At 40.6% G+C, this 26,696-nt stretch overlaps 1 protein-coding gene across 1 annotated transcript in view; it reads right to left on the bottom strand.

Annotated features, from left to right (window-relative positions):
• Positions 1 to 26,136, bottom strand: part of FRMPD3 (FERM and PDZ domain containing 3) — a 204,232-nt gene extending 178,096 nt beyond the window's left edge. The window contains exons 1-4 of the mRNA XM_053713630.1: positions 25,998 to 26,136; positions 25,520 to 25,622; positions 25,078 to 25,123; positions 24,448 to 24,552 (exon numbers count right to left, since the gene is read on the bottom strand). Coding sequence (XP_053569605.1) covers positions 24,448 to 24,552; positions 25,078 to 25,123; positions 25,520 to 25,622; positions 25,998 to 26,136 — 393 coding nt within the window. The remainder of the gene's footprint in view (positions 1 to 24,447; positions 24,553 to 25,077; positions 25,124 to 25,519; positions 25,623 to 25,997) is intronic.
• Between the last annotated feature and the right edge of the window lie 560 nt (positions 26,137 to 26,696).

Raw genomic sequence — 26,696 nt, 5'->3', positions numbered from 1 at the left:
TATATGAGCTGAGAGCCGCATGAAGTATATCAGCTGAGAGCTGCATGAAGTATAGGAACTGAGAGCCACATGAAGTATAGGAACTGAGAGCCACATGAAGTATATGAACTGAGAGCCACATGAAGTATAGGAACTGAGAGCTGCATGAAGTATATGAACTGAGAGCCGTATGAAGTATATGAGCTGAGAGCCGCATGAAGTATATGATCTGAGAGCCACATGAAGTATATGAACTGAGAGCCGTATGAAGTATATGAGCTGAGAGCCGCATGAAGTATATGAACTGAGAGCCACATGAAGTATATGAACTGAGAGCCGTATGAAGTATATGAACTGAGAATCACATGAAGTATATGATCTGAGAGCCACATTAAGGATATGAGCTGAGAGCCGCATGAAGTATATGAACTGAGAGCCGCATGAAGTATATGAACTGAGAATCACATGAAGTATATGATCTGAGAGCCACATGAAGTATATGAACTGAGAGCCGTATGAAGTATATGAGCTGAGAACCGCATGAAGTATATGAACTGAGAGCCAAATGAAGTATATGAACTGAGAGCCACATGAAGTATATGAACTGAGAGCCACAATAAGGATATGAGCTGAGAGCCGCATGAAGTATATGAACTGAGAGCCGCATGAAGTATATGAACTGAGAGCCGCATGAAGTATATGAACTGAGAGCAACATGAAGTATATGAACTGAGAGCCACATGAAGTATATGAACTGAGAGCCACATGAAGTATATGAACTGAGAGCCACATGAAGTATATGAGCTGAGAGCCACATGAAGTATATGAACTGAGAGCAGCATGAAGTATATGAACTGAGAGCCACATGAAGTATATGAACTGAGAGCCACATGAAGTAAATGAGCTGAGAGCCACATGAAGTATATGAGCTGAGAGCTGCATGAAGTGTATGAAATGAGAGCCACATGAAGTATATGAGCTGAGAGCCACATGAAGTATATGAACTGAGAGCAGCATGAAGTATATCAGCTGAGAGCTGCATGAAGTATAGGAACTGAGAGCCACATGAAATATATGATCTGAAAGCCACATGAAGTATATGAGCTGAGAGCTGCATGAAGTATATGAGCTGAGAGCCACATGAAGTATATCAGCTGAGAGCTGCATGAAGTATAGGAACTGAGAGCCACATGAAGTATATGAACTGAGAGCCACATGAAGTAAATGAGCTGAGAGCCACATGAAGTATATGAACTGAGAGCCATATAAAGTATAGGAACTGAGAGCCACATGAAGTATATGAACTGAGAGCCACATGAAGTATAGGAACTGAGAGCTGCATGAAGTATATGAACTGAGAGCCGCATGAAGTATATGAGCTGAGAGCCGCATGAAGTATATGATCTGAGAGCCACATGAAGTATATGAACTGAGAGCCGCATGAAGTATATGAGCTGAGAGCCGCATGAAGTATATGAACTGAGAGCCACATGAAGTATATGAACTGAGAGCCGTATGAAGTATATGAACTGAGAGCCGCATGAAGTATATGAACTGAGAGCAACATGTAGTATATGAGCTGAGAGCCACATGAAGTATATGAACTGAGAGCAGCATGAAGTATATGAACTGAGAGCCACATGAAGTATATGAACTGAGAGCCACATGAAGTAAATGAGCTGAGAGCCACATGAAGTATATGAACTGAGAGCCACATGAAATATATGATCTGAAAGCCACATGAAGTATATGAGCTGAGAGCTGCATGAAGTGTATGAACTGAGAGCCACATGAAGTATATTAGCTGAGAGCCACATGAAGTATATCAGCTGAGAGCTGCATGAAGTATAGGAACTGAGAGCCGCATGAAGTATATGAACTGAGAGCCACATGAAGTAAATGAGCTGACAGCCACATGAAGTATAGGAACTGAGAGCCACATGAAGTATATGAACTGAGAGCCACATGAAGTATAGGAACTGAGAGCTGCATGAAGTATATGAACTGAGAGCCGTATGAAGTATATGAGCTGAGAGCCGCATGAAGTATATGATCTGAGAGCCACATGAAGTATATGAACTGAGAGCCGCATGAAGTATATGAGCTGAGAGCCGCATGAAGTATATGAACTGAGAGCCACATGAAGTATATGAACTGAGAGCCGTATGAAGTATATGAACTGAGAGCCACATGAAGTATATGAACTGAGAGCCACATGAAGTATATGAACTGAGAGCCACATGAAGTATATGAACTGAGAGCCGTTTGAAGTATATGAACTGAGAATCACATGAAGTATATGATCTGAGAGCTACATTAAGGATATGAGCTGAGAGCCGCATGAAGTATATGAATTGAGAGCCGCATGAAGTATATGAACTGAGAATCACATGAAGTATATGATCTGAGAGCCACATGAAGTATATGAACTGAGAACCGTATGAAGTATATGAGCTGAGAACCGCATGAAGTATATGAACTGAGAGCCACATGAAGTATATGAACTGAGAGCTATATGAAGTATATGAACTGAGAGCCACATGAAGTATATGAACTGAGAGCCACATTAAGGATATGAGCTGAGAGCCGCATGAAGTATATGAACTGAGAGCCGCATGAAGTATATGAACTGAGAGCCGCATGAAGTATATGAACTGAGAGCAACATGTAGTATATGAGCTGAGAGCCATATGAAGTATATGAACTGAGAGCAGCATGAAGTATATGAACTGAGAGCCACATGAAGTATATGAACTGAGAGCCACATGAAGTATATGAACTGAGAGCCACATTGAGCCACACGAAGTATATTAACTGAGAGCTGCATGAAGTATATGAACTGAGAGCCACATGAAGTAAATTAGCAGAGGGCCACATGAAGTATATGAGCTGAGAGCCACATAAAGTATATGAGCTGAGAGCTGCATGAAGTATATGAACTGAGAGCCACATGAAGTATATGAACTGAGAGCGACATGAAGTATATGAGCTGAGAGCCACATGAAATATATGAGCTGAGAGCCACATGAAGTAAATGAGCTGAGAGCTGCATGAAGTATATGAACTGAGAGCTATATGAAGTATAGGAACTGAGAGCCACATTAAGGATATGAGCTGAGAGCCACATGAAGTATATGAACTGAGAGCCACATTAAGGATATGAGCTGAGAGCCACATGAAGTATATGAACTGAGAGCCACATGAAGTATATGAACTGAGAGCTATATGAAGTATATGAACTGAGAGCCACATGAAGTATATGAACTGAGAGCCACATTAAGGATATGAGCTGAGAGCCGCATGAAGTATATGAACTGAGAGCCGCATGAAGTATATGAACTGAGAGCCGCATGAAGTATATGAACTGAGAGCAACATGTAGTATATGAGCTGACAGCCATATGAAGTATATGAACTGAGAGCAGCATGAAGTATATGAACTGAGAGCCACATGAAGTATATGAACTGAGAGCCACATGAAGTATATGAACTGAGAGCCACATTGAGCCACACGAAGTATATTAACTGAGAGCTGCATGAAGTATATGAACTGAGAGCCACATGAAGTAAATTAACAGAGGGCCACATGAAGTATATGAGCTGAGAGCCACATAAAGTATATGAGCTGAGAGCTACATGAAGTATATGAACTGAGAGCCACATGAAGTATATGAACTGAGAGCGACATGAAGTATATGAGCTGAGAGCCACATGAAATATATGAGCTGAGAGCCACATGAAGTATATGAGCTGAGAGCTGCATGAAGTATATGAACTGAGAGCTATATGAAGTATAGGAACTGAGAGCCACATTAAGGATATGAGCTGAGAGCCACATGAAGTATATGAACTGAGAGCCACATTAAGGATATGAGCTGAGAGCCACATGAAGTATATGAACTGAGAGCCACATGAAGGATTTGAGCTGAGAGCCACATGAAGTATATGAACTGAGAGCCACATGAAGTATATGAGCAGAAAGCCACATGAAGTATATGAACTGAGAGCTGCATGAAGTATATGAACTGAGAGCCACATGCAATATATGAACTGAGAGCCACATGAAGTAAATGAGCTGAGAGCCACATGAAGTATATGAACTGAGAGCCACATGAAATATATGATCTGAAAGCCACATGAAGTATATGAGCTGAGAGCTGCATGAAGTGTATGAACTGAGAGCCACATGAAGTATATGAGCTGAGAGCCACATGAAGTATATCAGCTGAGAGCTGCATGAAGTATAGGAACTGAGAGCCACATGAAATATATGATCTGAAAGCCACATGAAGTATATGAGCTGACAGCTGCATGAAGTATATGAGCTGAGAGCCGCATGAAGTATATCAGCTGAGAGCTGCATGAAGTATAGGAACTGAGAGCCACACGAAGTATATGAACTGAGAGCCACATGAAGTAAATGAGCTGAGAGCCACATGAAGTATATGAACTGAGAGCCACATGAAGTATAGGAACTGAGAGCCACATGAAGTATATGAACTGAGAGCCACATGAAGTATAGGAACTGAGAGCTGCATGAAGTATATGAACTGAGAGCCGTATGAAGTATATGAGCAGAAAGCCACATGAAGTATATGAACTGAGAGCTGCATGAAGTATATGAACTGAGAGCCACATGCAATATATGAACTGAGAGGCCCACATGAAGTAAATGAGCTGAGAGCCACATGAAGTATATGAACTGAGAGCCACATGAAATATATGATCTGAAAGCCACAATGAAGTATATGAGCTGAGAGCTGCATGAAGTGTATGAACTGAGAGCCACATGAAGTATATGAGCTGAGAGCCACATGAAGTATATCAGCTGAGAGCTGCATGAAGTATAGGAACTGAGAGCCACATGAAATATATGATCTGAAAGCCACATGAAGTATATGAGCTGACAGCTGCATGAAGTATATGAGCTGAGAGCCGCATGAAGTATATCAGCTGAGAGCTGCATGAAGTATAGGAACTGAGAGCCACACGAAGTATATGAACTGAGAGCCACATGAAGTAAATGAGCTGAGAGCCACATGAAGTATATGAACTGAGAGCCACATGAAGTATAGGAACTGAGAGCCACATGAAGTATATGAACTGAGAGCCACATGAAGTATAGGAACTGAGAGCTGCATGAAGTATATGAACTGAGAGCCGTATGAAGTATATGAGCTGAGAGCTGAGAGCCACATGAAGTATATGAACTGAGAGCCGTATGAAGTATATGAACTGAGAATCACATGAAGTATATGATCTGAGAGCCACATTAAGGATATGAGCTGAGAGCCGCATGAAGTATATGAACTGAGAGCCGCATGAAGTATGTGAACTGAGAATCACATGAAGTATATGATCTGAGAGCCACATGAAGTATATGAACTGAGAGCCGTATGAAGTATATGAGCTGAGAACCGCATGAAGTATATGAACTGAGAGCCAAATGAAGTATATGAACTGAGAGCCACATGAAGTATATGAACTGAGAGCCACATTAAGGATATGAGCTGAGAGCCGCATGAAGTATATGAACTGAGAGCCGCATGAAGTATATGAACTGAGAGCCGCATGAAGTATATGAACTGAGAGCAACATGAAGTATATGAACTGAGAGCCACATGAAGTATATGAACTGAGAGCCACATGAAGTATATGAACTGAGAGCCACATGAAGTATATGAGCTGAGAGCCACATGAAGTATATGAACTGAGAGCAGCATGAAGTATATGAACTGAGAGCCACATGAAGTATATGAACTGAGAGCCACATGAAGTAAATGAGCTGAGAGCCACATGAAGTATATGAGCTGAGAGCTGCATGAAGTGTATGAAATGAGAGCCACATGAAGTATATGAGCTGAGAGCCACATGAAGTATATGAACTGAGAGCAGCATGAAGTATATCAGCTGAGAGCTGCATGAAGTATAGGAACTGAGAGCCACATGAAATATATGATCTGAAAGCCACATGAAGTATATGAGCTGAGAGCTGCATGAAGTATATGAGCTGAGAGCCACATGAAGTATATCAGCTGAGAGCTGCATGAAGTATAGGAACTGAGAGCCACATGAAGTATATGAACTGAGAGCCACATGAAGTAAATGAGCTGAGAGCCACATGAAGTATATGAACTGAGAGCCATATAAAGTATAGGAACTGAGAGCCACATGAAGTATATGAACTGAGAGCCACATGAAGTATAGGAACTGAGAGCTGCATGAAGTATATGAACTGAGAGCCGCATGAAGTATATGAGCTGAGAGCCGCATGAAGTATATGATCTGAGAGCCACATGAAGTATATGAACTGAGAGCCGCATGAAGTATATGAGCTGAGAGCCGCATGAAGTATATGAACTGAGAACCACATGAAGTATATGAACTGAGAGCCGTATGAAGTATATGAACTGAGAGCCACATGAAGTATATGAACTGAGAGCCACATGAAGTATATGAACTGAGAGCCGTATGAAGTATATGAACTGAGAATCACATGAAGTATATGAACTGAGAATCACATGAAGTATATGATCTGAGAGCCACATTAAGGATATGAGCTGAGAGCCGCATGAAGTATATGAACTGAGAATCACATGAAGTATATGATCTGAGAGCCACATTAAGGATATTAGCTGAGAGCCGCATGAAGTATATGAACTGAGAGCCGCATGAAGTATATGAACTGAGAATCACATGAAGTATATGATCTGAGAGCCACATGAAGTATATGAACTGAGAGCCGTATGAAGTATATGAGCTGAGAACCGCATGAAGTATATGAACTGAGAGCCACATGAAGTATATGAACTGAGAGCTATATGAAGTATATGAACTGAGAGCCACATGAAGTATATGAACTGAGAGCCACATTAAGGATATGAGCTGAGAGCCGCATGAAGTATATGAACTGAGAGCCGCATGAAGTATATGAACTGAGAGCCGCATGAAGTATATGAACTGAGAGCAACATGTAGTATATGAGCTGAGAGCCATATGAAGTATATGAACTGAGAGCCACATGAAGTATATGAACTGAGAATCACATGAAGTATATGATCTGAGAGCCACATTAAGGATATGAGCTGAGAGCCGCATGAAGTATATGAACTGAGAGCCGCATGAAGTATATGAACTGAGAATCACATGAAGTATATGATCTGAGAGCCACATGAAGTATATGAACTGAGAGCCGTATGAAGTATATGAGCTGAGAACCGCATGAAGTATATGAACTGAGAGCCACATGAAGTATATGAACTGAGAGCTATATGAAGTATATGAACTGAGAGCCACATGAAGTATATGAACTGAGAGCCACATTAAGGATATGAGCTGAGAGCCGCATGAAGTATATGAACTGAGAGCCGCATGAAGTATATGAACTGAGAGCCGCATGAAGTATATGAACTGAGAGCAACATGTAGTATATGAGCTGAGAGCCATATGAAGTATATGAACTGAGAGCAGCATGAAGTATATGAACTGAGAGCAGCATGAAGTATATGAACTGAGAGCCACATGAAGTATATGAACTGAGAGCCACATGAAGTATATGAACTGAGAGCCACATTGAGCCACATGAAGTATATGAGCAGAGAGCCACACAAAGTATATTAACTGAGAGCTGCATGAAGTATATGAACTGAGAGCCACATGAAGTAAATTAGCAGAGGGCCACATGAAGTATATGAGCTGAGAGCCACATAAAGTATATGAGCTGAGAGCTGCATGAAGTATATGAACTGAGAGCCACATGAAGTATATGAACTGAGAGCGACATGAAGTATATGAGCTGAGAGCCACATGAAATATATGAGCTGAGAGCCACATGAAGTATATGAGCTGAGAGCTGCATGAAGTATATGAACTGAGAGCCACATGAAATATATGAGCTGAGAGCGACATGAAGTATATGATCTGAGAGCCACATTAAGGATATGAGCTGAGAGCCGCATGAAGTATATGAACTGAGAGCCGCATGAAGTATATGAACTGAGAATCACATGAAGTATATGATCTGAGAGCCACATGAAGTATATGAACTGAGAGCCGTATGAAGTATATGAGCTGAGAACCGCATGAAGTATATGAACTGAGAGCCAAATGAAGTATATGAACTGAGAGCCACATGAAGTATATGAACTGAGAGCCACATTAAGGATATGAGCTGAGAGCCGCATGAAGTATATGAACTGAGAGCCGCATGAAGTATATGAACTGAGAGCCGCATGAAGTATATGAACTGAGAGCAACATGAAGTATATGAACTGAGAGCCACATGAAGTATATGAACTGAGAGCCACATGAAGTATATGAACTGAGAGCCACATGAAGTATATGAGCTGAGAGCCACATGAAGTATATGAACTGAGAGCCACATGAAGTATATGAACTGAGAGCCACATGAAGTAAATGAGCTGAGAGCCACATGAAGTATATGAGCTGAGAGCTGCATGAAGTGTATGAAATGAGAGCCACATGAAGTATATGAGCTGAGAGCCACATGAAGTATATGAACTGAGAGCAGCATGAAGTATATCAGCTGAGAGCTGCATGAAGTATAGGAACTGAGAGCCACATGAAATATATGATCTGAAAGCCACATGAAGTATATGAGCTGAGAGCTGCATGAAGTATATGAGCTGAGAGCCACATGAAGTATATCAGCTGAGAGCTGCATGAAGTATAGGAACTGAGAGCCACATGAAGTATATGAACTGAGAGCCACATGAAGTAAATGAGCTGAGAGCCACATGAAGTATATGAACTGAGAGCCATATAAAGTATAGGAACTGAGAGCCACATGAAGTATATGAACTGAGAGCCACATGAAGTATAGGAACTGAGAGCTGCATGAAGTATATGAACTGAGAGCCGCATGAAGTATATGAGCTGAGAGCCGCATGAAGTATATGATCTGAGAGCCACATGAAGTATATGAACTGAGAGCCGCATGAAGTATATGAGCTGAGAGCCGCATGAAGTATATGAACTGAGAGCCACATGAAGTATATGAACTGAGAGCCGTATGAAGTATATGAACTGAGAGCCACATGAAGTATATGAACTGAGAGCCACATGAAGTATATGAACTGAGAGCCGTATGAAGTATATGAACTGAGAATCACATGAAGTATATGAACTGAGAATCACATGAAGTATATGATCTGAGAGCCACATTAAGGATATGAGCTGAGAGCCGCATGAAGTATATGAACTGAGAATCACATGAAGTATATGATCTGAGAGCCACATTAAGGATATTAGCTGAGAGCCGCATGAAGTATATGAACTGAGAGCCGCATGAAGTATATGAACTGAGAATCACATGAAGTATATGATCTGAGAGCCACATGAAGTATATGAACTGAGAGCCGTATGAAGTATATGAGCTGAGAACCGCATGAAGTATATGAACTGAGAGCCACATGAAGTATATGAACTGAGAGCTATATGAAGTATATGAACTGAGAGCCACATGAAGTATATGAACTGAGAGCCACATTAAGGATATGAGCTGAGAGCCGCATGAAGTATATGAACTGAGAGCCGCATGAAGTATATGAACTGAGAGCCGCATGAAGTATATGAACTGAGAGCAACATGTAGTATATGAGCTGAGAGCCATATGAAGTATATGAACTGAGAGCCACATGAAGTATATGAACTGAGAATCACATGAAGTATATGATCTGAGAGCCACATTAAGGATATGAGCTGAGAGCCGCATGAAGTATATGAACTGAGAGCCGCATGAAGTATATGAACTGAGAATCACATGAAGTATATGATCTGAGAGCCACATGAAGTATATGAACTGAGAGCCGTATGAAGTATATGAGCTGAGAACCGCATGAAGTATATGAACTGAGAGCCACATGAAGTATATGAACTGAGAGCTATATGAAGTATATGAACTGAGAGCCACATGAAGTATATGAACTGAGAGCCACATTAAGGATATGAGCTGAGAGCCGCATGAAGTATATGAACTGAGAGCCGCATGAAGTATATGAACTGAGAGCCGCATGAAGTATATGAACTGAGAGCAACATGTAGTATATGAGCTGAGAGCCATATGAAGTATATGAACTGAGAGCAGCATGAAGTATATGAACTGAGAGCAGCATGAAGTATATGAACTGAGAGCCACATGAAGTATATGAACTGAGAGCCACATGAAGTATATGAACTGAGAGCCACATTGAGCCACATGAAGTATATGAGCAGAGAGCCACACAAAGTATATTAACTGAGAGCTGCATGAAGTATATGAACTGAGAGCCACATGAAGTAAATTAGCAGAGGGCCACATGAAGTATATGAGCTGAGAGCCACATAAAGTATATGAGCTGAGAGCTGCATGAAGTATATGAACTGAGAGCCACATGAAGTATATGAACTGAGAGCGACATGAAGTATATGAGCTGAGAGCCACATGAAATATATGAGCTGAGAGCCACATGAAGTATATGAGCTGAGAGCTGCATGAAGTATATGAACTGAGAGCCACATGAAATATATGAGCTGAGAGCGACATGAAGTATATGAGCTGAGAGCCACATGAAGTATATGAGCTGAGAGCTGCATGAAGTGTATGAACTGAGAGCCACATGAAGTATATCAGCTGAGAGCTGCATGAAGTGTATGAACTGAGAGCCACATGAAGTATATCAGCTGAGAGCCGCATGAAGTGTATGAGCTGAGAGCAACATGAAGTATATGAGCTGAGAGCCACATGAAGTATATGAACTGAGAGCCACATGAAGTATATGAACTGAGAGCCACATGAGGTATATGAACTGAGAGCCACATGAAGTATATGAACTGAGAGCCACATGAGGTATATGAACTAAAAAGCTGCATGAAATATATGAACTGAGAGCCGCATGAAGTATAGGAACTGAGAGCCACATGAAGTATAGGAACTGAGAGCTGCATGAAGTATATGAACTGAGAATCACATGAAGGATATGATCTGAGAGCCACATGAAGTGTATGAGCTGGGAGCCACATGAAGCATATGAACTGAGAGCCACATGAAGTATATGAACTGAGAGCCACATGAAGTATATGAACTGAGAGCCACATGAAGTATATGAACTGAGAGCCACATTAAGGATATGAGCTGAGAGCCACATGAAGTATATGAACTGAGAGCCACATGAAGTATATGAGCAGAAAGCCACATGAAGTATATGAACTGAGAGCTGCATGAAGTATATGAACTGAGATCCACATGCAGTATATTAACTGAGAGCCACATGAAGTATATGAACTGAGAGCCACATGAAGTATATGAACTGAGAGCCACATGAAATATATTTGCTGAGAGCTGCATGAAGTATATGAACTGAGAGCTACATGAAGTAAATTAGCAGAGGGCCACATGAAGTATATGAGCTGAGAGCCACATCAAGTATATGAGCTGAGAGCTGCATGAAGTATATGAACTGAGAGCCACATGAAATATATGAGCTGAGAGCGACATGAAGTATATGAACTGAGAGCCACATGAAGTAAATTAGCAGAGGGCCACATGAAGTATATGAGCTGAGAGCCACATGAAGTATATGAGCTGAGAGCCACATGAATAGGCTTACCAGAAGTCCCACTTTTACTGGGATTGTCCCGGTTTGGAGGCGCTGTCCCAGTGTCCCACCCAGTTGTTCATTCTGTCCCAGTAGGGTTGCCACCTCCAGGTTTCAAATCATGTGTCCGGGTTTCAGACCACCTGAAACCCGGACACATTATTCAAAATGACTGGACTGTGGCTCTCCAGCATAGTTGGATGCTGGTTCTTTGTTACATACAGCCCTGCTTAGCTTAACATTCGTGTCCTTCAAAGTTTACATTTAGTAATACAGGCTGAGTGAGCAGCGTAGGTTTTTTTTTTAAATTTTGTAGTACTACTTGGTTTATTTTTCTAAGAATTTAACCCCCCCCCCCCCCGACCCCTGGTGACATTGCCGGTAATACACCTTTAGGGGAATCATATGGGTCTGACTAGGAAGTACAGAAAGGCAGGATTTTTGGCCTGGATCTTGCTTTACTTCATGCAGAATAGCATTTTGGCTGTAATCTTCCTGCATTATGGTATAGAGTTGCTTTAGCAGGTACGTGTTTCTTTTTTACTTTCATTCAATGTTGTATTTATGCCTTATCAGTAGTTGGCTCTGTTCCTTAATTAGACACATAAAACACATGTTACACTGCAGATATTAAATTGTGAAATTGATCATTATGAGAGTGATAATTATGGTTGATGTTTGGCATTATTTAGCATCTGAGATTTAGATTAAGGATTTATTTGCCATGGCAACATAATGGTGCCTTTTTCACTAGGGGGCGGTGTTATGGTCTATTTAAACTGTGTGATTCACTTGTTTGACTGAGGAAGGGTAGAGTATCCACAAAACATTACACACATAAAAGCTACTACTTTAAAAGGTCTGGTAATTGCCACGCCCCCTTGACCATGCTCCTGACCACACCCCACTGGCACAGCACCAGGTGGTCCCAGTTTCACCTCTAAAAATTATGGTAAGCCTACACATGAAGTATATGAACTGAGAGCCACATGAAGTATATGAACTGAGAGCCACATGAAGTAAATGAGCTGAGAGACACATGAAGTATATGAACTGAGAGCCACATGAGGTATATGAACTAAAAAGCCGCATGAAATGCATGAGTTGAGAGTCACATGAACTATATGAACTCAGAGCCACATGAAGTATATGAGCTGAGAGCCACATGAAGTATATGAGCTGAGAGCTACATGCAGTATATGAACTGAGAGCCACATGAAGTATATGAACTGAGAGCCACATGAACTATATGAACTCAGAGCCGCATGAAGTATATGAGCTGAGAGCTGCATGCAGTATATGAACTGAGAGCCACATGAAGTATATGAACTGAGAGCCACATGAACTATATGAACTCAGAGCCACATTAAGTACATGAACTGAGAGCCGCATGAAATATATTTGCTGAAAGCCACATGAAGTATATGAGCAACGATTGGCCGCGAGTCATAAGGGGGCGATGTTGCACCAGCAGCTCCTGTGAGCTGCTGGTGCAATTTTAAATGTGGAGAGCGTATTGCTCTCCGCATTCAGCGAGGTCTTGCGGACCTGATCCGCACTGTCGGATCAGGTCCGCAAGAACTTTAATAAATAGGCCCCAGTATATGAACAGAGAGCCGCATGATATATATTTGCTAAGAGCCGCATGGAGTATATGAACTGAGAGCCACATGAAGTATATGAGCTGAGAGCTGCATGAAGTATATGAACTGAGAGCCACACGAAGTATATGAACTGAGAGCCACACAAAGTATATGAACTGAGAGCCACACGAAGTATATGAACTGAGAGCCACACGAAGTATATGAACTGAGAGCTGCATGAAGTATATGAACTGAGAGCCGCATGAAGTGAAGTATATGAGCTGAGAGCTACATGAAGTATATGAACTGAGAGCCACATGAAGTATATGAACTGAGAGCCACATGAAGTATATGAACTGAGAGCCGCATGAAGTATATGAACTGAGAGCCGCATGAAGTATAGGAACTGAGAGCCGCATGAAGTATATGAACTGAGAGCCGCATGAAGTATAGGAACTGAGAGCCGCATGAAGTATATGAACTGAGAGCCACATAAAGTATATGAACTGAGAACCACATGAAGTATATGAACTGAGAGCCACATGTAGTATATGAGCAGAAAGCCACATGAAGTATATGAACTGAGAGCCACATGAAGTATATGAACTGAGAGCCACATGAAGTATATGAACTGAGAGCCACATGAAGTATATGAGCTGAGAGCTGCATGAAGTATATGAACTGAGAGCCACATTAAGTATATGAACTTAAAACCACATGAAGTATATGAACTGAGAGCCACATGAAGTATATGAGCTGAGAGCCACATGAAGTATATGAACTGAGAGCCACATGAAGTATATGAGCTGAAAGCTGCATGAAGAATATGAACTGAGAGCCACATGAAGTATATGAACTGAGAGTCACATGAAGTATATGAACTGAGAGCCACATGAAGTATATGAACTGAGAGCCGCATGAAGTATATGAACTGAGAGCCACATGAAGTATATGAACTGAGAGCCACATGAAGTATATGAACTGAGAGCCACATGAAATATATTTGCTGAGAGCTGCATGAAGTATATGAACTGAGAGCTACATGAAGTAAATTAGCAGAGGGCCACATGAAGTATATGAACTGAGAGCCACATGAAGTATATGAGCTGAGAGCCACATGAAGTATATGAGCTGAGAGCTGCATGAAGTATATGAACTGAGAGCCACATGAAGTATATGAGCTGAGAGCTGCATGAAGTATAGGAACTGAGAGCCACATGAAATATATGAGCTGAGAGTGACATGAAGTATATGAACTGAGAGCCACATGAAGTAAATTAGCAGAGGGCCACATGAAGTATATGAGCTGAGAGCCACATGAAGTATATGAACTGAGAGCCACATGAAGTATATGAACTGAGAGCCACATGAAGTAAATGAGCTGAGAGACACATGAAGTATATGAACTGAGAGCCACATGAAGTATATGAACTGAGAGCCACATGAGGTATATGAACTAAAAAGCCGCATGAAATGCATGAGTTGAGAGTCACATGAACTATATGAACTCAGAGCCACATGAAGTATATGAGCTGAGAGCCACATGAAGTATATGAGCTGAGAGCTGCATGCAGTATATGAACTGAGAGCCACATGAAGTATATGAACTGAGAGCCACATGAAGTAGATGAACTGAGAGCCGCATGAAGTATATGAACTGAGAGCCACATGAAGTATATGAACTGAGAGCCTCATGAAGTATATGAACTTAGAGCCGCATGAGGTATAGGAACTGAGAGCCGCATGAAGTATATGAACTGAGAGCCACATGAAGTATATGAACTGAGAGCCACAGGAAGTAGATGAACTGAGAGCCGCATGAAGTATATGAACTGAGAGCCACATGAAGTATATGAACTGAGAGCCTCATGAAGTATATGAACTTAGAGCCGCATGAGGTATAGGAACTGAGAGCCGCATGAAGTATATGAACTGAGAGCCGCATGAAGTATAGGAACTGAGAGCCGCATGAAGTATATGAACTGAGAGCCGCATGAAGTATAGGAACTGAGAGCCGCATGAAGTATATGAACTGAGAGCCACATAAAGTATATGAACTGAGAACCACATGAAGTATATGAACTGAGAGCCACATGAAGTATATGAGCAGAAAGCCACATGACGTATATGAACTGAGAGCCACATGAAGTATATGAACTGAGAGCCACATGAAGTATATGAACTGAGAGCCACATGAAGTAAATGAGCTGAGAGACACATGAAGTATATGAACTGAGAGCCACATGAAGTATATGAACTGAGAGCCACATGAGGTATATGAACTAAAAAGCCGCATGAAATGCATGAGTTGAGAGTCACATGAACTATATGAACTCAGAGCCACATGAAGTATATGAACTGAGAGCCACATGAAGTATATGAGCAGAAAGCCACATGACGTATATGAACTGAGAGCCACATGAAGTATATGAACTGAGAGCCACATGAAGTATATGAACTGAGAGCCACATGAAGTAAATGAGCTGAGAGACACATGAAGTATATGAACTGAGAGCCACATGAAGTATATGAACTGAGAGCCACATGAGGTATATGAACTAAAAAGCCGCATGAAATGCATGAGTTGAGAGTCACATGAACTATATGAACTCAGAGCCACATGAAGTATATGAGCTGAGAGCCACATGAAGTATATGAGCTGAGAGCTGCATGCAGTATATGAACTGAGAGCCACATGAAGTATATGAACTGAGAGCCACATGAAGTAGATGAACTGAGAGCCGCATGAAGTATATGAACTGAGAGCCACATGAAGTATATGAACTGAGAGCCTCATGAAGTATATGAACTTAGAGCCGCATGAGGTATAGGAACTGAGAGCCGCATGAAGTATATGAACTGAGAGCCACATGAAGTATATGAACTGAGAGCCACAGGAAGTAGATGAACTGAGAGCCGCATGAAGTATATGAACTGAGAGCCACATGAAGTATATGAACTGAGAGCCTCATGAAGTATATGAACTTAGAGCCGCATGAGGTATAGGAACTGAGAGCCGCATGAAGTATATGAACTGAGAGCCGCATGAAGTATAGGAACTGAGAGCCGCATGAAGTATATGAACTGAGAGCCGCATGAAGTATAGGAACTGAGAGCCGCATGAAGTATATGAACTGAGAGCCACATAAAGTATATGAACTGAGAACCACATGAAGTATATGAACTGAGAGCCACATGAAGTATATGAGCAGAAAGCCACATGACGTATATGAACTGAGAGCCACATGAAGTATATGAACTTAGAGCCACATGAAGTATATGAACTGAGAGCCACATGAAGTATATGAACTGAGAGCCACATGAAGTATATGAGCTGAGAGCTGCATGAAGTATATGAACTGAGAGCCACATTAAGTATATGAACTTAAAACCACATGAAGTATATGAACTGAGAGCCACATGAAGTATATGAGCTGAGAGCCACATGAAGTATATGAACTGAGAGCCACATGAAGTATATGAGCTGAGAGCTGCATGAAGTATATGAACTGAGAGCCACATGAAGTATATGAACTGAGAGTCACATGAAGTATATGAACTGAGAGCCACATGAAGTATATGAACTGAGAGCCACATGAAATATATTTGCTGAGAGCTGCATGAAGTATATGAACTGAGAGCTACATGAAGTAAATTAGCAGAGGGCCACATGAAGTATATGAACTGAGAGCCACATGAAGTATATGAGCTGAGAGCCACATGAAGTATATGAGCTGAGAGCTGCATGAAGTATATGAACTGAGAGCCACATGAAGTATATGAGATGAGAGCTGCATGAAGTATATGAACTGAGAGCCACATGAAATATATGAGCTGAGAGCGACATGAAGTATATGAACTGAGAGCCACATGAAGTAAATTAGCAGAGGGCCACATGAAGTATATGAGCTGAGAGCCACATGAAGTATATGAACTGAGAGCCACATGAAGTATATGAACGGAGAGCCACATGAAGTAAATGAGCTGAGAGACACATGAAGTATATGAACTGAGAGCCACATGAAGTATATGAACTGAGAGCCACAAGAGGTATATGAACTAAAAAGCCGCATGAAATGCATGAGTTGAGAGTCACATGAACTATATGAACTCAGAGCCACATGAAGTATATGAGCTGAGAGCCACATGAAGTATATGAGCTGAGAGCTGCATGCAGTATATGAACTGAGAGCCACATGAAGTATATGAACTGAGAGCCACATAAAGTAAATCAGCTGAGAGCCACATGAACTATATGAACTCAGAGCCACATGAAGTATATGAACTGAGAGCCGCATGAAATATATTTGCTGAGAGCCACATGAAGTATATGAGCTGAGAGCCACATGAAGTATATGAACTGAGAGCCACATGAACTATATGAACTCAGAGCCGCATGAAGTATATGAGCTGAGAGCCGCATGAAATATATTTGCTGAGAGCCGCATGAAGTATATGAGCTGAGAGCCACATGAAGTATATGAACTCAGAGCCACATTAAGTATGTGAACTGAGAGCCGCATGAAATATATTTGCTGAAAGCCACATGAAGTATATGAGCAACGATTGGCCGCGAGTCATAAGGGGGCGATGTTGCACCAGCAGCTCTTGTGAGCTGCTGGTGCAATTTTAAATGTGGAGAGCGTATTGCTCTCCGCATTCAGCGAGGTCTTGCGGACCTGATTCTCACTGTCGGATCAGGTCCGCAAGAACTTTAATAAATAGGCCCCAGTATATGAACAGAGAGCCGCATGATATATATTTGCTGAGAGCCGCATGGAGTATATGAACTGAGAGCCACACGAAGTATATGAACTGAGAGCCACACGAAGTATATGAACTGAGAGCTGCATGAAGTATATGAACTGAGAGCCGCATGAAGTGAAGTATATGAGCTGAGAGCTACATGAAGTATATGAACTGAGAGCCACATTAAGTATATGAACTGAGAGCCACATGAAGTATATGAGCTGAGAGCCACATGAAGTATATGAACTGAGAGCCACATGAAGTATATGAACTGAGAGCCACATGAAGTATATGAACTGAGAGCCACATGAAGTATATGAACTGAGAGCCTCATGAAGTATATGAACTGAGAGCCACATGAAGTATATTTGGTGAGAGCCACACAAAGTATATGAACTTAGAGCCACACGAAGTATATGAACTGAGAGCCACATGAAGTATATGAACTGAGAGCCGCATGAAGTGAAGTATATGAGCTGAGAGCTACATGAAGTATATGAACTGAGAGCCACATGAAGTATATGAACTGAGAGCCACATGAAGTATATGAGCTGAGAGCCACATGAAGTATATGAACTGAGAGCCACATAAAGTATATGAACTGAGAGCCACATGAAGTATATGAACTGAGAGCCACATGAAGTATATGAACTGAGAGCCACATGAAGTATATGAACTGAGAGCCACATGAAGTATATGAACTGAGAGCCTCATGAAGTATATGAACTGAGAGCCACATGAAGTATATGAACTGAGAGCCACATGAAGTATATGAACTGAGAGCCACATGAAGTATATTTGCTGAGAGCCACACAAAGTATATGAACTTAGAGCCACACAAAGTATATGAACTCAGAGCCACATTAAGTATATGAACTGGGAGCCACATGAAGTATATGAACTGAGAGCCACATGAAGTATATGAACTGAGAGCCACATGAAGTATATGAGCTGAGAGTCACATGAAATATATGAACTGAGAGTCACATGAAGTATATGAACTAAGAGCCGCATGAAGTATATGAACTGAGAGCCACATGAAGTACATGAACTGAGAGCTACATGAAGTATATGAACTGAGAGTCACATGAAGTACATGAACTGAGAGCTACATGACGTATATGAACTGAGAGTGTTAAGAATGTAAAAATATACACCCCCAAAATAATATTCTAATAACATGTAAAGGCTCTCTTAGTGAGGACACATTGACACTCTAAGCTAAACTCCTGTTTGTAGAGAGAGGACACATTTACCAGAGCACCTGCTGCACTGTAAGTAGGAAGGGAAACTTAGTTACTTGTTTCTGAGGGGAACCTTCTTTCAGTTACACCGATACACCCTTGTTCCCTCAGTGATGAGTGTTCTCCATTTTATTGCAGGTAAGAGAGATGATTCTTATAAGCATAGCTGGGAATATAATAGATTAAACTGGTCTAGCTAATGTTCCAGTGACAAGGGAAAGTAAATGCAGTGTGATTATAGGACATGTGGCATCTTCCTTAGTGCAGCTTTGGGAAAGGATGTTCTCAGCAGATAGAGCACATGTTGATTCTGCATTTGGATGTTAATCACAATAATTCTGTACTGTACCTGCACAATTGTTATGTTTTATATACTGTATTATTGTGTTCAGTTACAGCCTTGTTCCCTCAGTGATGAGTGTTCTCCATTTTATTGCAGTTCATATTAAAGCACCCTAATTTCACCCAACCCCGATCACACTGTGGAGTTTATTTATCAGAAGTGCAACAAAATTGGCGCCCAACGTGGGGCCGGGTGAATATGTCACAGAAAAGACACAGAAGTAAATGCTGCATATAGAAATAGCAGTCTGGGAGTGAAAGAAACTTGGTGCAATCCATGTAATAGTGTATGGTGAAGAAACAACCTGTCTGCTGAGGGGAATAGAAACAAGGAATTAGGCAAAGGAGGATATATATACTAAATTAACCCTGTTGATGCCAAAAGCTGCAAAAATGGATATGGAGAGGTTACAAGATTAAATCAGCAGTTATTTAACACAGATGACAGTCAGTGAACTGATTGAAACTTGCCAGGTTATTAAAGCGTCAGAAGAGAGTATGGCGAAAGGCAAAAACCGCCGCCATTACATGAGGATAATTAACGTTATGATGGATGAACTGGTAGAGAGTGAGAGTGAAGAGGCTGTTATGCAATTTCTACAGACAACTAGGAAATTCATCTCTGAATTAGGGAAGAGAAAGGATGCTGAAGCAGTAAGTGATAGTGACACAGACCCCCAACCGGAACAACAACAGTTGGAATATTTAAAGCAACAGTACCGCATTATGCAGGAAAAATTTCAGGAAACAACTAAGATCGTAGAGGATCAAATGAAAGAACTCAGCACTAAAAGTCAAGATTCAAGGGACAGTCATTTAAGAAAAGAACCTGTTTTAACGGCTAAGACACCTCATTATAGTAACTTACCAGAAGTTGCAATAAGAAAGGACTTTAAAATTGCTGGTCAGATAGGTGAGAAGGGACAGACAGACAAATTGTCCTATACGAACCTCATGCACCAGATTGACATGGGACTACAAAGAGGATACTCTGAAATAGAGATTGTGGAATCTGTAGTCAAGGCCATAAGTCCTGGTTTAAGTCTTAGAGGTATGTTGGAAATGAAGAATGAGCTGACTCTAGTGCAACTGAAAAGAATCCTGAAAAGTCACTACAAGGAAGAGAATGCATCAGATTTGTACCAACAACTGATCAACATCTCACAAAATACCAAAGAAACACCTCAGAATTTTCTGTTTAGAGCAATTGAACTGAAAGATCGTCTCTTGTTTGTTTCACAAGGAGAAGAATCAGATGAACACTTTGGAATGGAATTAATACAGAAGAAATTCTTAAGGTCTGTAGGTACTGGACTGTTAAGTGATCACATCAAGTTTCAGCTAAAGCAATATTTAGACGACCCCTCTGCTTCAGATGATTTGCTCATAGAGAAAATGAATAAAGCTGCCAATATGGAGATTGAAAGAGAGAGAAAGCAGAAGAAATCTCAAATCAACAAACCAATGATGATGGAGTGTAAGTCTAGTCATCTACATTGTTCTCAGAAATCCGCTGACACCATGCCATTGATGTAGCCTCAAGTAAGTAACCAAAATACTCAGCAAATTTAGAATACTAAATTGGATCTTGAAAAGGTAATACTGCAAATGCAAAAAGAAATGCTAGAAATGAAAACACTTTTGCAAAGTTCAGCAGTACAGCAGGAGCTTCTATTTAAAGGACCAACAGTCACACAGAGACTAAGCAAAAGGGCTTGTGAATGTTGTGAGAACACAGGTCAGGGAACCACATGTAACCATTGTTTCAAATGTGGTCAATCGGGACATTTTGCAAAAGGATGCAGAGTGAGAAAACAGAAATTGTTAAAAGAGAGAGGGTTGCTGTCAAGGGACAGACAGTAACCTACAGCACACCTGTGTCCCAGAGTAATACACTGCCCTATATCAAAGAAGTATCAGATAAGAGTCCTCATATAGCAAGGAACACAGCAAAGGAAAGTTTAAAGCTGAATACTTCACAAAGAATACAATATTGCATTGCTCAGCGTGCCCAGCAACCATATAATTTTACTAATGGACTGCCACAAAAAATGAACGGTGTTACCACAAAACACCATAGTAAATTGTTAAATCTCATTGGGAAAAGATGTCTTGTGAATTGTGAAATGGACAACATTCCAGTTCAAGCTTTATGGGATACTGGCTCTCAAGTTAGCCTAATCAATGAGAGTTGGAGACAACGATTCTTGCCACATACAGTGCTCAGATCATTGGAAGAATTGCTTGGACCAGGAGTTTTATGTGGAAAAGCAGCCAATGAGACTGAAATTCCCTTTTCTGGTTGGGTTGAAGTAACTTTCCAGCTAACATCAAGTAACAATGACAGACAACCACTCTTAGTGCCACTGGTAGTATCAGACGACTGTAAAGTAGCAGAGCAACCAATAATTCGTTATAATGTAATTGAAGAAGTATTCTAAGCTTTTAAAAGTTCAGAAAGAGATAAAACACACTATGACAAGAAGATTTATGGAGCTGAACTAATACCCGGTAGTAGAGTACTTGTAAGAAACCTCACAGAAAGAGGAGGTCCTGGAAAATTAAGATCCTATTGGGAAGATACTGTCTATGTTGTTCTTAAAAGGAAATGTAAAGACAGCCCAGTTTATGAAGTTAAGCCAGAAACTGGAAAAGGAAAAATCTAAGTTCTGCATCGCAATTTGTTGTTGCCATGTGATTATCTACCTGTAGATCCAGGTCACCAAACAAAAGACAGACCTACTGCAAGAAACCAAGCAAACCGTAAGAATACTGCATTACAATCTGCACAAAACTTCAATGATGAGACAGGAAGTGAGTCAGAGACGGAACAGGAACATTGGAAAGCTTTCATTCCTATATCTCAAAGTGATCACAGAGATGGAAACACAACAGATCTGAATCCAGAAGCTGATGAGTTCTACCCACATCAGTTAGGGACCAATGAAAATCTTACAGAGATTGTTACAGAAGAAAATTCTTCTGAAGATGAGAGATCTGAAAATCCATCAGGACACATGGAAGAGGAAATGTCATCACCTGAAGACTCAACAGAGATAGTTGAAAGTGTGAGCGATGAGGATGAGGACTATTCAGATACCATTCCTCTAAAAAGACTAAAATCCAGCCGAGAAAGGAGACAACCAAAGACTTTGACTTATGATACTTTAGGTCAACCCAGCATAGTTTCCAGAGATCCAACAGTACAAGCCATACAGTGTAGAAATGTTTTATCTGTCTACCCTGATTGGTATCTAGATCCAGATTGTTTTGATGTAGATTCTAAACATTGGTAAATCTGTCAGGTTTAATGTTCTAATGTTTGCATATAAAATGATGCCGCAATTATTCATGTACAGAGCAAATGTTAAAGATGTACAAATGGTAAAGCAAAAGCAGTAATTTTGAGATGATGGAACTAGATGAGATGGGAAAAGTTCACCCAAAGGTATTGGTTGAAATTATAAACTGACATGGTGAATGTGTATCTAGTCTTCCACCATGTTGGGTCAAGTAAAGGGACAGAGTAAGAGTGTGTACTCTAGGTTACCACCATCTTTAGTCTGACTACAGTAACACAAGTAAGTGAGGAAAAGGGGTTTACCAAATAGCTTGCTGTACGAGCAAGTATACCTCACCAGGTACTATAGCGCGCAATAGGCCTAGTGAGAAATTGTGACATACTCCTGACTACCCAACGGTGTTGTCAGACAACAAGCACATATTGTTTTACCATACAGGGTTGGCATATGTCGAGGACGACATAAAAGTTTGTGGGGGAGAGTGTAAAGAATGTAAAAATATACACCCCCAAAATAATATTCTAATAACATGTAAAGGCTCTCTTAGTGAGGACACATTGACACTCTAAGCTAAACTCCTGTTTGTAGAGAGAGGACACATTTACCAGAGCACCTGCTGCACTGTAAGTAGGAAGGGAAACTTAGTTACTTGTTTCTGAGGGGAACCTTCTTTCAGTTACACCCTTGTTCCCTCAGTGATGAGTGTTCTCCATTTTATTGCAGGTAAGGGAGATGATTCTTATAAGCATAGCTGGGAATATAATAGATTAAACTGGTCTAGCTAATGTTCCAGTGACAAGTGAAAGTAAATGCAGTGTGATTATAGGACATGTGGCATCTTCCTTAGTGCAGCTTTGGGAAAGGATGTTCTCAGCAGATAGAGCACATGTTGATTCTGCATTTGGATGTTAATCACAATAATTCTGTACTGTACCTGCACAATTGTTATGTTTTATATACTGTATTATTGTGTTCAGTTACACCCTTGTTCCCTCAGTGATGAGTGTTCTCCATTTTATTGCAGTTCATATTAAAGCACCCTAATTTCACCCAACCCCGAAGTGCAACAAGAGCAGCATGAAGTATATGAACTGAGAACCACAGATATCTCAGCATGCTAAGGCACTGTGGCTGAGCTCTGTAGCAACCCAAGGGTTGCAGGTTCGATCCCCGGCCAGGTACACTCAGCCTTTCATCCTTCTGAGGTCGATAAAATGAGCAGCGCCTTGAGACCCTTAAGGGTGATTAGCCGTGCTTTACAAGTACCCAATACATACATACATACATACATGAAGTATATGAACTGAGAGCCACATGAAGTATATGAACTGAGAGCCGCATGAAGTATATGAACTGAGAGCCGCATGAAGTATATGAACTGAGGGCCACATGAAGTATATGAACTGAGGGCCACATGAAGTATATGAACTGAGAGCCACACAAAATATATGAATGCTGAACCACATGGACCTAAAGCTAGAGGTAATAATCTACAGACAAGGCCTAAAGCTGATATCTAGTTCAGAATAGCTATTCTTCATGTGTCTGTAGCTTGATAAGTTCTGGGAAGTTTCTGTGTGTTTGCATAAATCCAGCCTAATGAATAAAGCAAGGTGAGATTTTAGTTTGAGAAGTGGGAATATAATGGTACTCACTGCCTCAGACTCGCCAACTGCCACCTGCTCTGAGAATCTGACTCTTCCTGGGTTGGAGCGCAGCTTCTCTTTCTTGGCTGCACTGATGAATGCTGATTTTGGTGACTAAATTATTAGAAAGGGGAAAATGAGAGAGATGGGCAAAGAAGTAGAACAATACATTAAAAGGTTTCATTTTGTGAAAAAAGGAGTGAAAAAATTAAGGAAGAAAAATAACAAAACAATCAAGGGAAAATTGAAGGTGTGAGAGAAATAAGAGATAAAGAAACATAAATAAATTAAAATGTGAAATAATTTAACCAAAATAATAGAGAGGGAAAGGAAGGCAATGAGAAAGAAAGTGAGGAGGAAGAAGGAAGGGAACAGTTATTAAGAGACGAAGAAATATAGAGGAAATACAAAATTATAGAGGAGCGCGAGCGACATATAATAAAAACATGGCAAGAGGAAATGATAGAGATGAGAATTTTAAACCCATAATTTAAACTGTATGATATCATCTAGACAAGTCTCAGCTGTGACAGTGACACTTAAAGAGACGTGTGAAGGTGGATAGCTGCCAAACATGCAACTGAAATGTAAACATTACAAATATTATGAAGACCTCTCTTGGGTGTCTAATGAACTCACCTGGTGAGGATGTAGCACAGTCAGAGTTATGGATTCTTTTGCATTCCTGCAACATTATAGGAATAAAGTACATTATTAACCCTTGTTAATAGCAAAGAAAACAAGATTCAGTGCATTCATTGTAATCTTGCCAGGTTAGGGACAGACTCTGTTTTTTTTTTGTTTGTTTTTTCCATTTCATTCTGACCACCTTCCCTTTCCTATCTGCTCCACTATGTCATCTGCCTGAAGATATGTGACAGTTTATAGCCCCCTCTAGTGTTTGTTGCTTTGTTACTCTGAGAGAGGCAGATTCAGTGTCACAGAGTTCATTAGTGTATATTTCAATATGGCCTACAGTTTGTCGAAGACAAGTCTATTGACATGGTTCAGACCCGTTTGTAGCTTCACTGTAATGTCATACTATTATATTGTCATGAAGTTAAATTTTTTTGCTCATTACCTTACTAGCTCTATGAATCTTTCCCTTGAAGCCTCACTCACATCTTCATTATCTATAGCCAGGATCTGATCTCCAGACAGCAGCTTATTCTCTGAGGGACCCCCTGAAACACACAAATGGTTGAAGAGTATGTATTTGTGAGTGGAAAATGGTAATAATTAATGAAAAATACAAACATTAGCATGACTGAGTGAATCATAGATTGGAATGTGGATTTTTTAGACTTTTTTTTTTACCATATCAGCTATATATTTAACAAATTTAAGAAAGGTGACTGTGAGTCAGTTAGTTTCCAAGTATGAACATAAGTGTGAGCTAGTATCTGTGGAATCATGAAAAGAAGGTAAGGATAAATGACAGTGTGCAGGTGGAAAATATGAGTAGAAATCTGTGAAATTCTATGGGAATTTGTGTGACAAAACAGATGTGAATCAATCATTATGAGGAAGGCAATTTGACTAGATGACTGAAGTGTCACCTGAGATGACCGATCGCACAACGACTGGATGAGCACTGCCGGCAACAAATCCAAATCCAACTCCGGGACGGCGCACAATGCTGACCTGACGTACAGACTGATGGGTCAGCTGACCAAATTCCATAGCATCCCCCCGCATCACATGACTGTACAGAATAAATAAACATAGATCATTTTTACTGAGATGCAGCATTCTATAAAAATATCCTATCTCTGTTACTGTATAGCATTGTTAAGTTAGTTTAGACTCCATGTCTATGCTAACATATTGTGCAAGGAAAGATTTTGGGCAAGATCACATTCCACCTGTGACTATAAAAACTTATAAAAGCATTAAAAATCTTTATAAATTTTAATTAATATTTATGTTGTTGCTACCAGTTGATACGTTTACATCTGAAATGTAATATAGCTTTATACTCCAAACATCCCTCCTGTCAATCAGACCATGAGATTAACAGGATTAGACTTTGTATGCAATAGTTCCCACTGTCAGTGTCACTATGTCACCATGTAGTAAGACAAATGTTTTTTCATGTTCCTTCCCCGTCCGTATTGGAATCACTTTGCTTCTCTCCAGGGGAAAAGAAGGATTCATGTTTCTCTTGTCAGTGTCCCTGTCAGACTAAACCACTTGGAGAGAGACTTTACTTTAAAGGGACAGTCTACCATAGAATTGTTATTGTTTTAAAAGATAGA

Source organism: Bombina bombina, chromosome 1 (assembly GCF_027579735.1).
Source record: "Bombina bombina isolate aBomBom1 chromosome 1, aBomBom1.pri, whole genome shotgun sequence".
Taxonomy (NCBI): Eukaryota; Metazoa; Chordata; class Amphibia; order Anura; family Bombinatoridae; genus Bombina; species Bombina bombina.
This window is presented reverse-complemented; position numbering and strand designations above follow the sequence as displayed.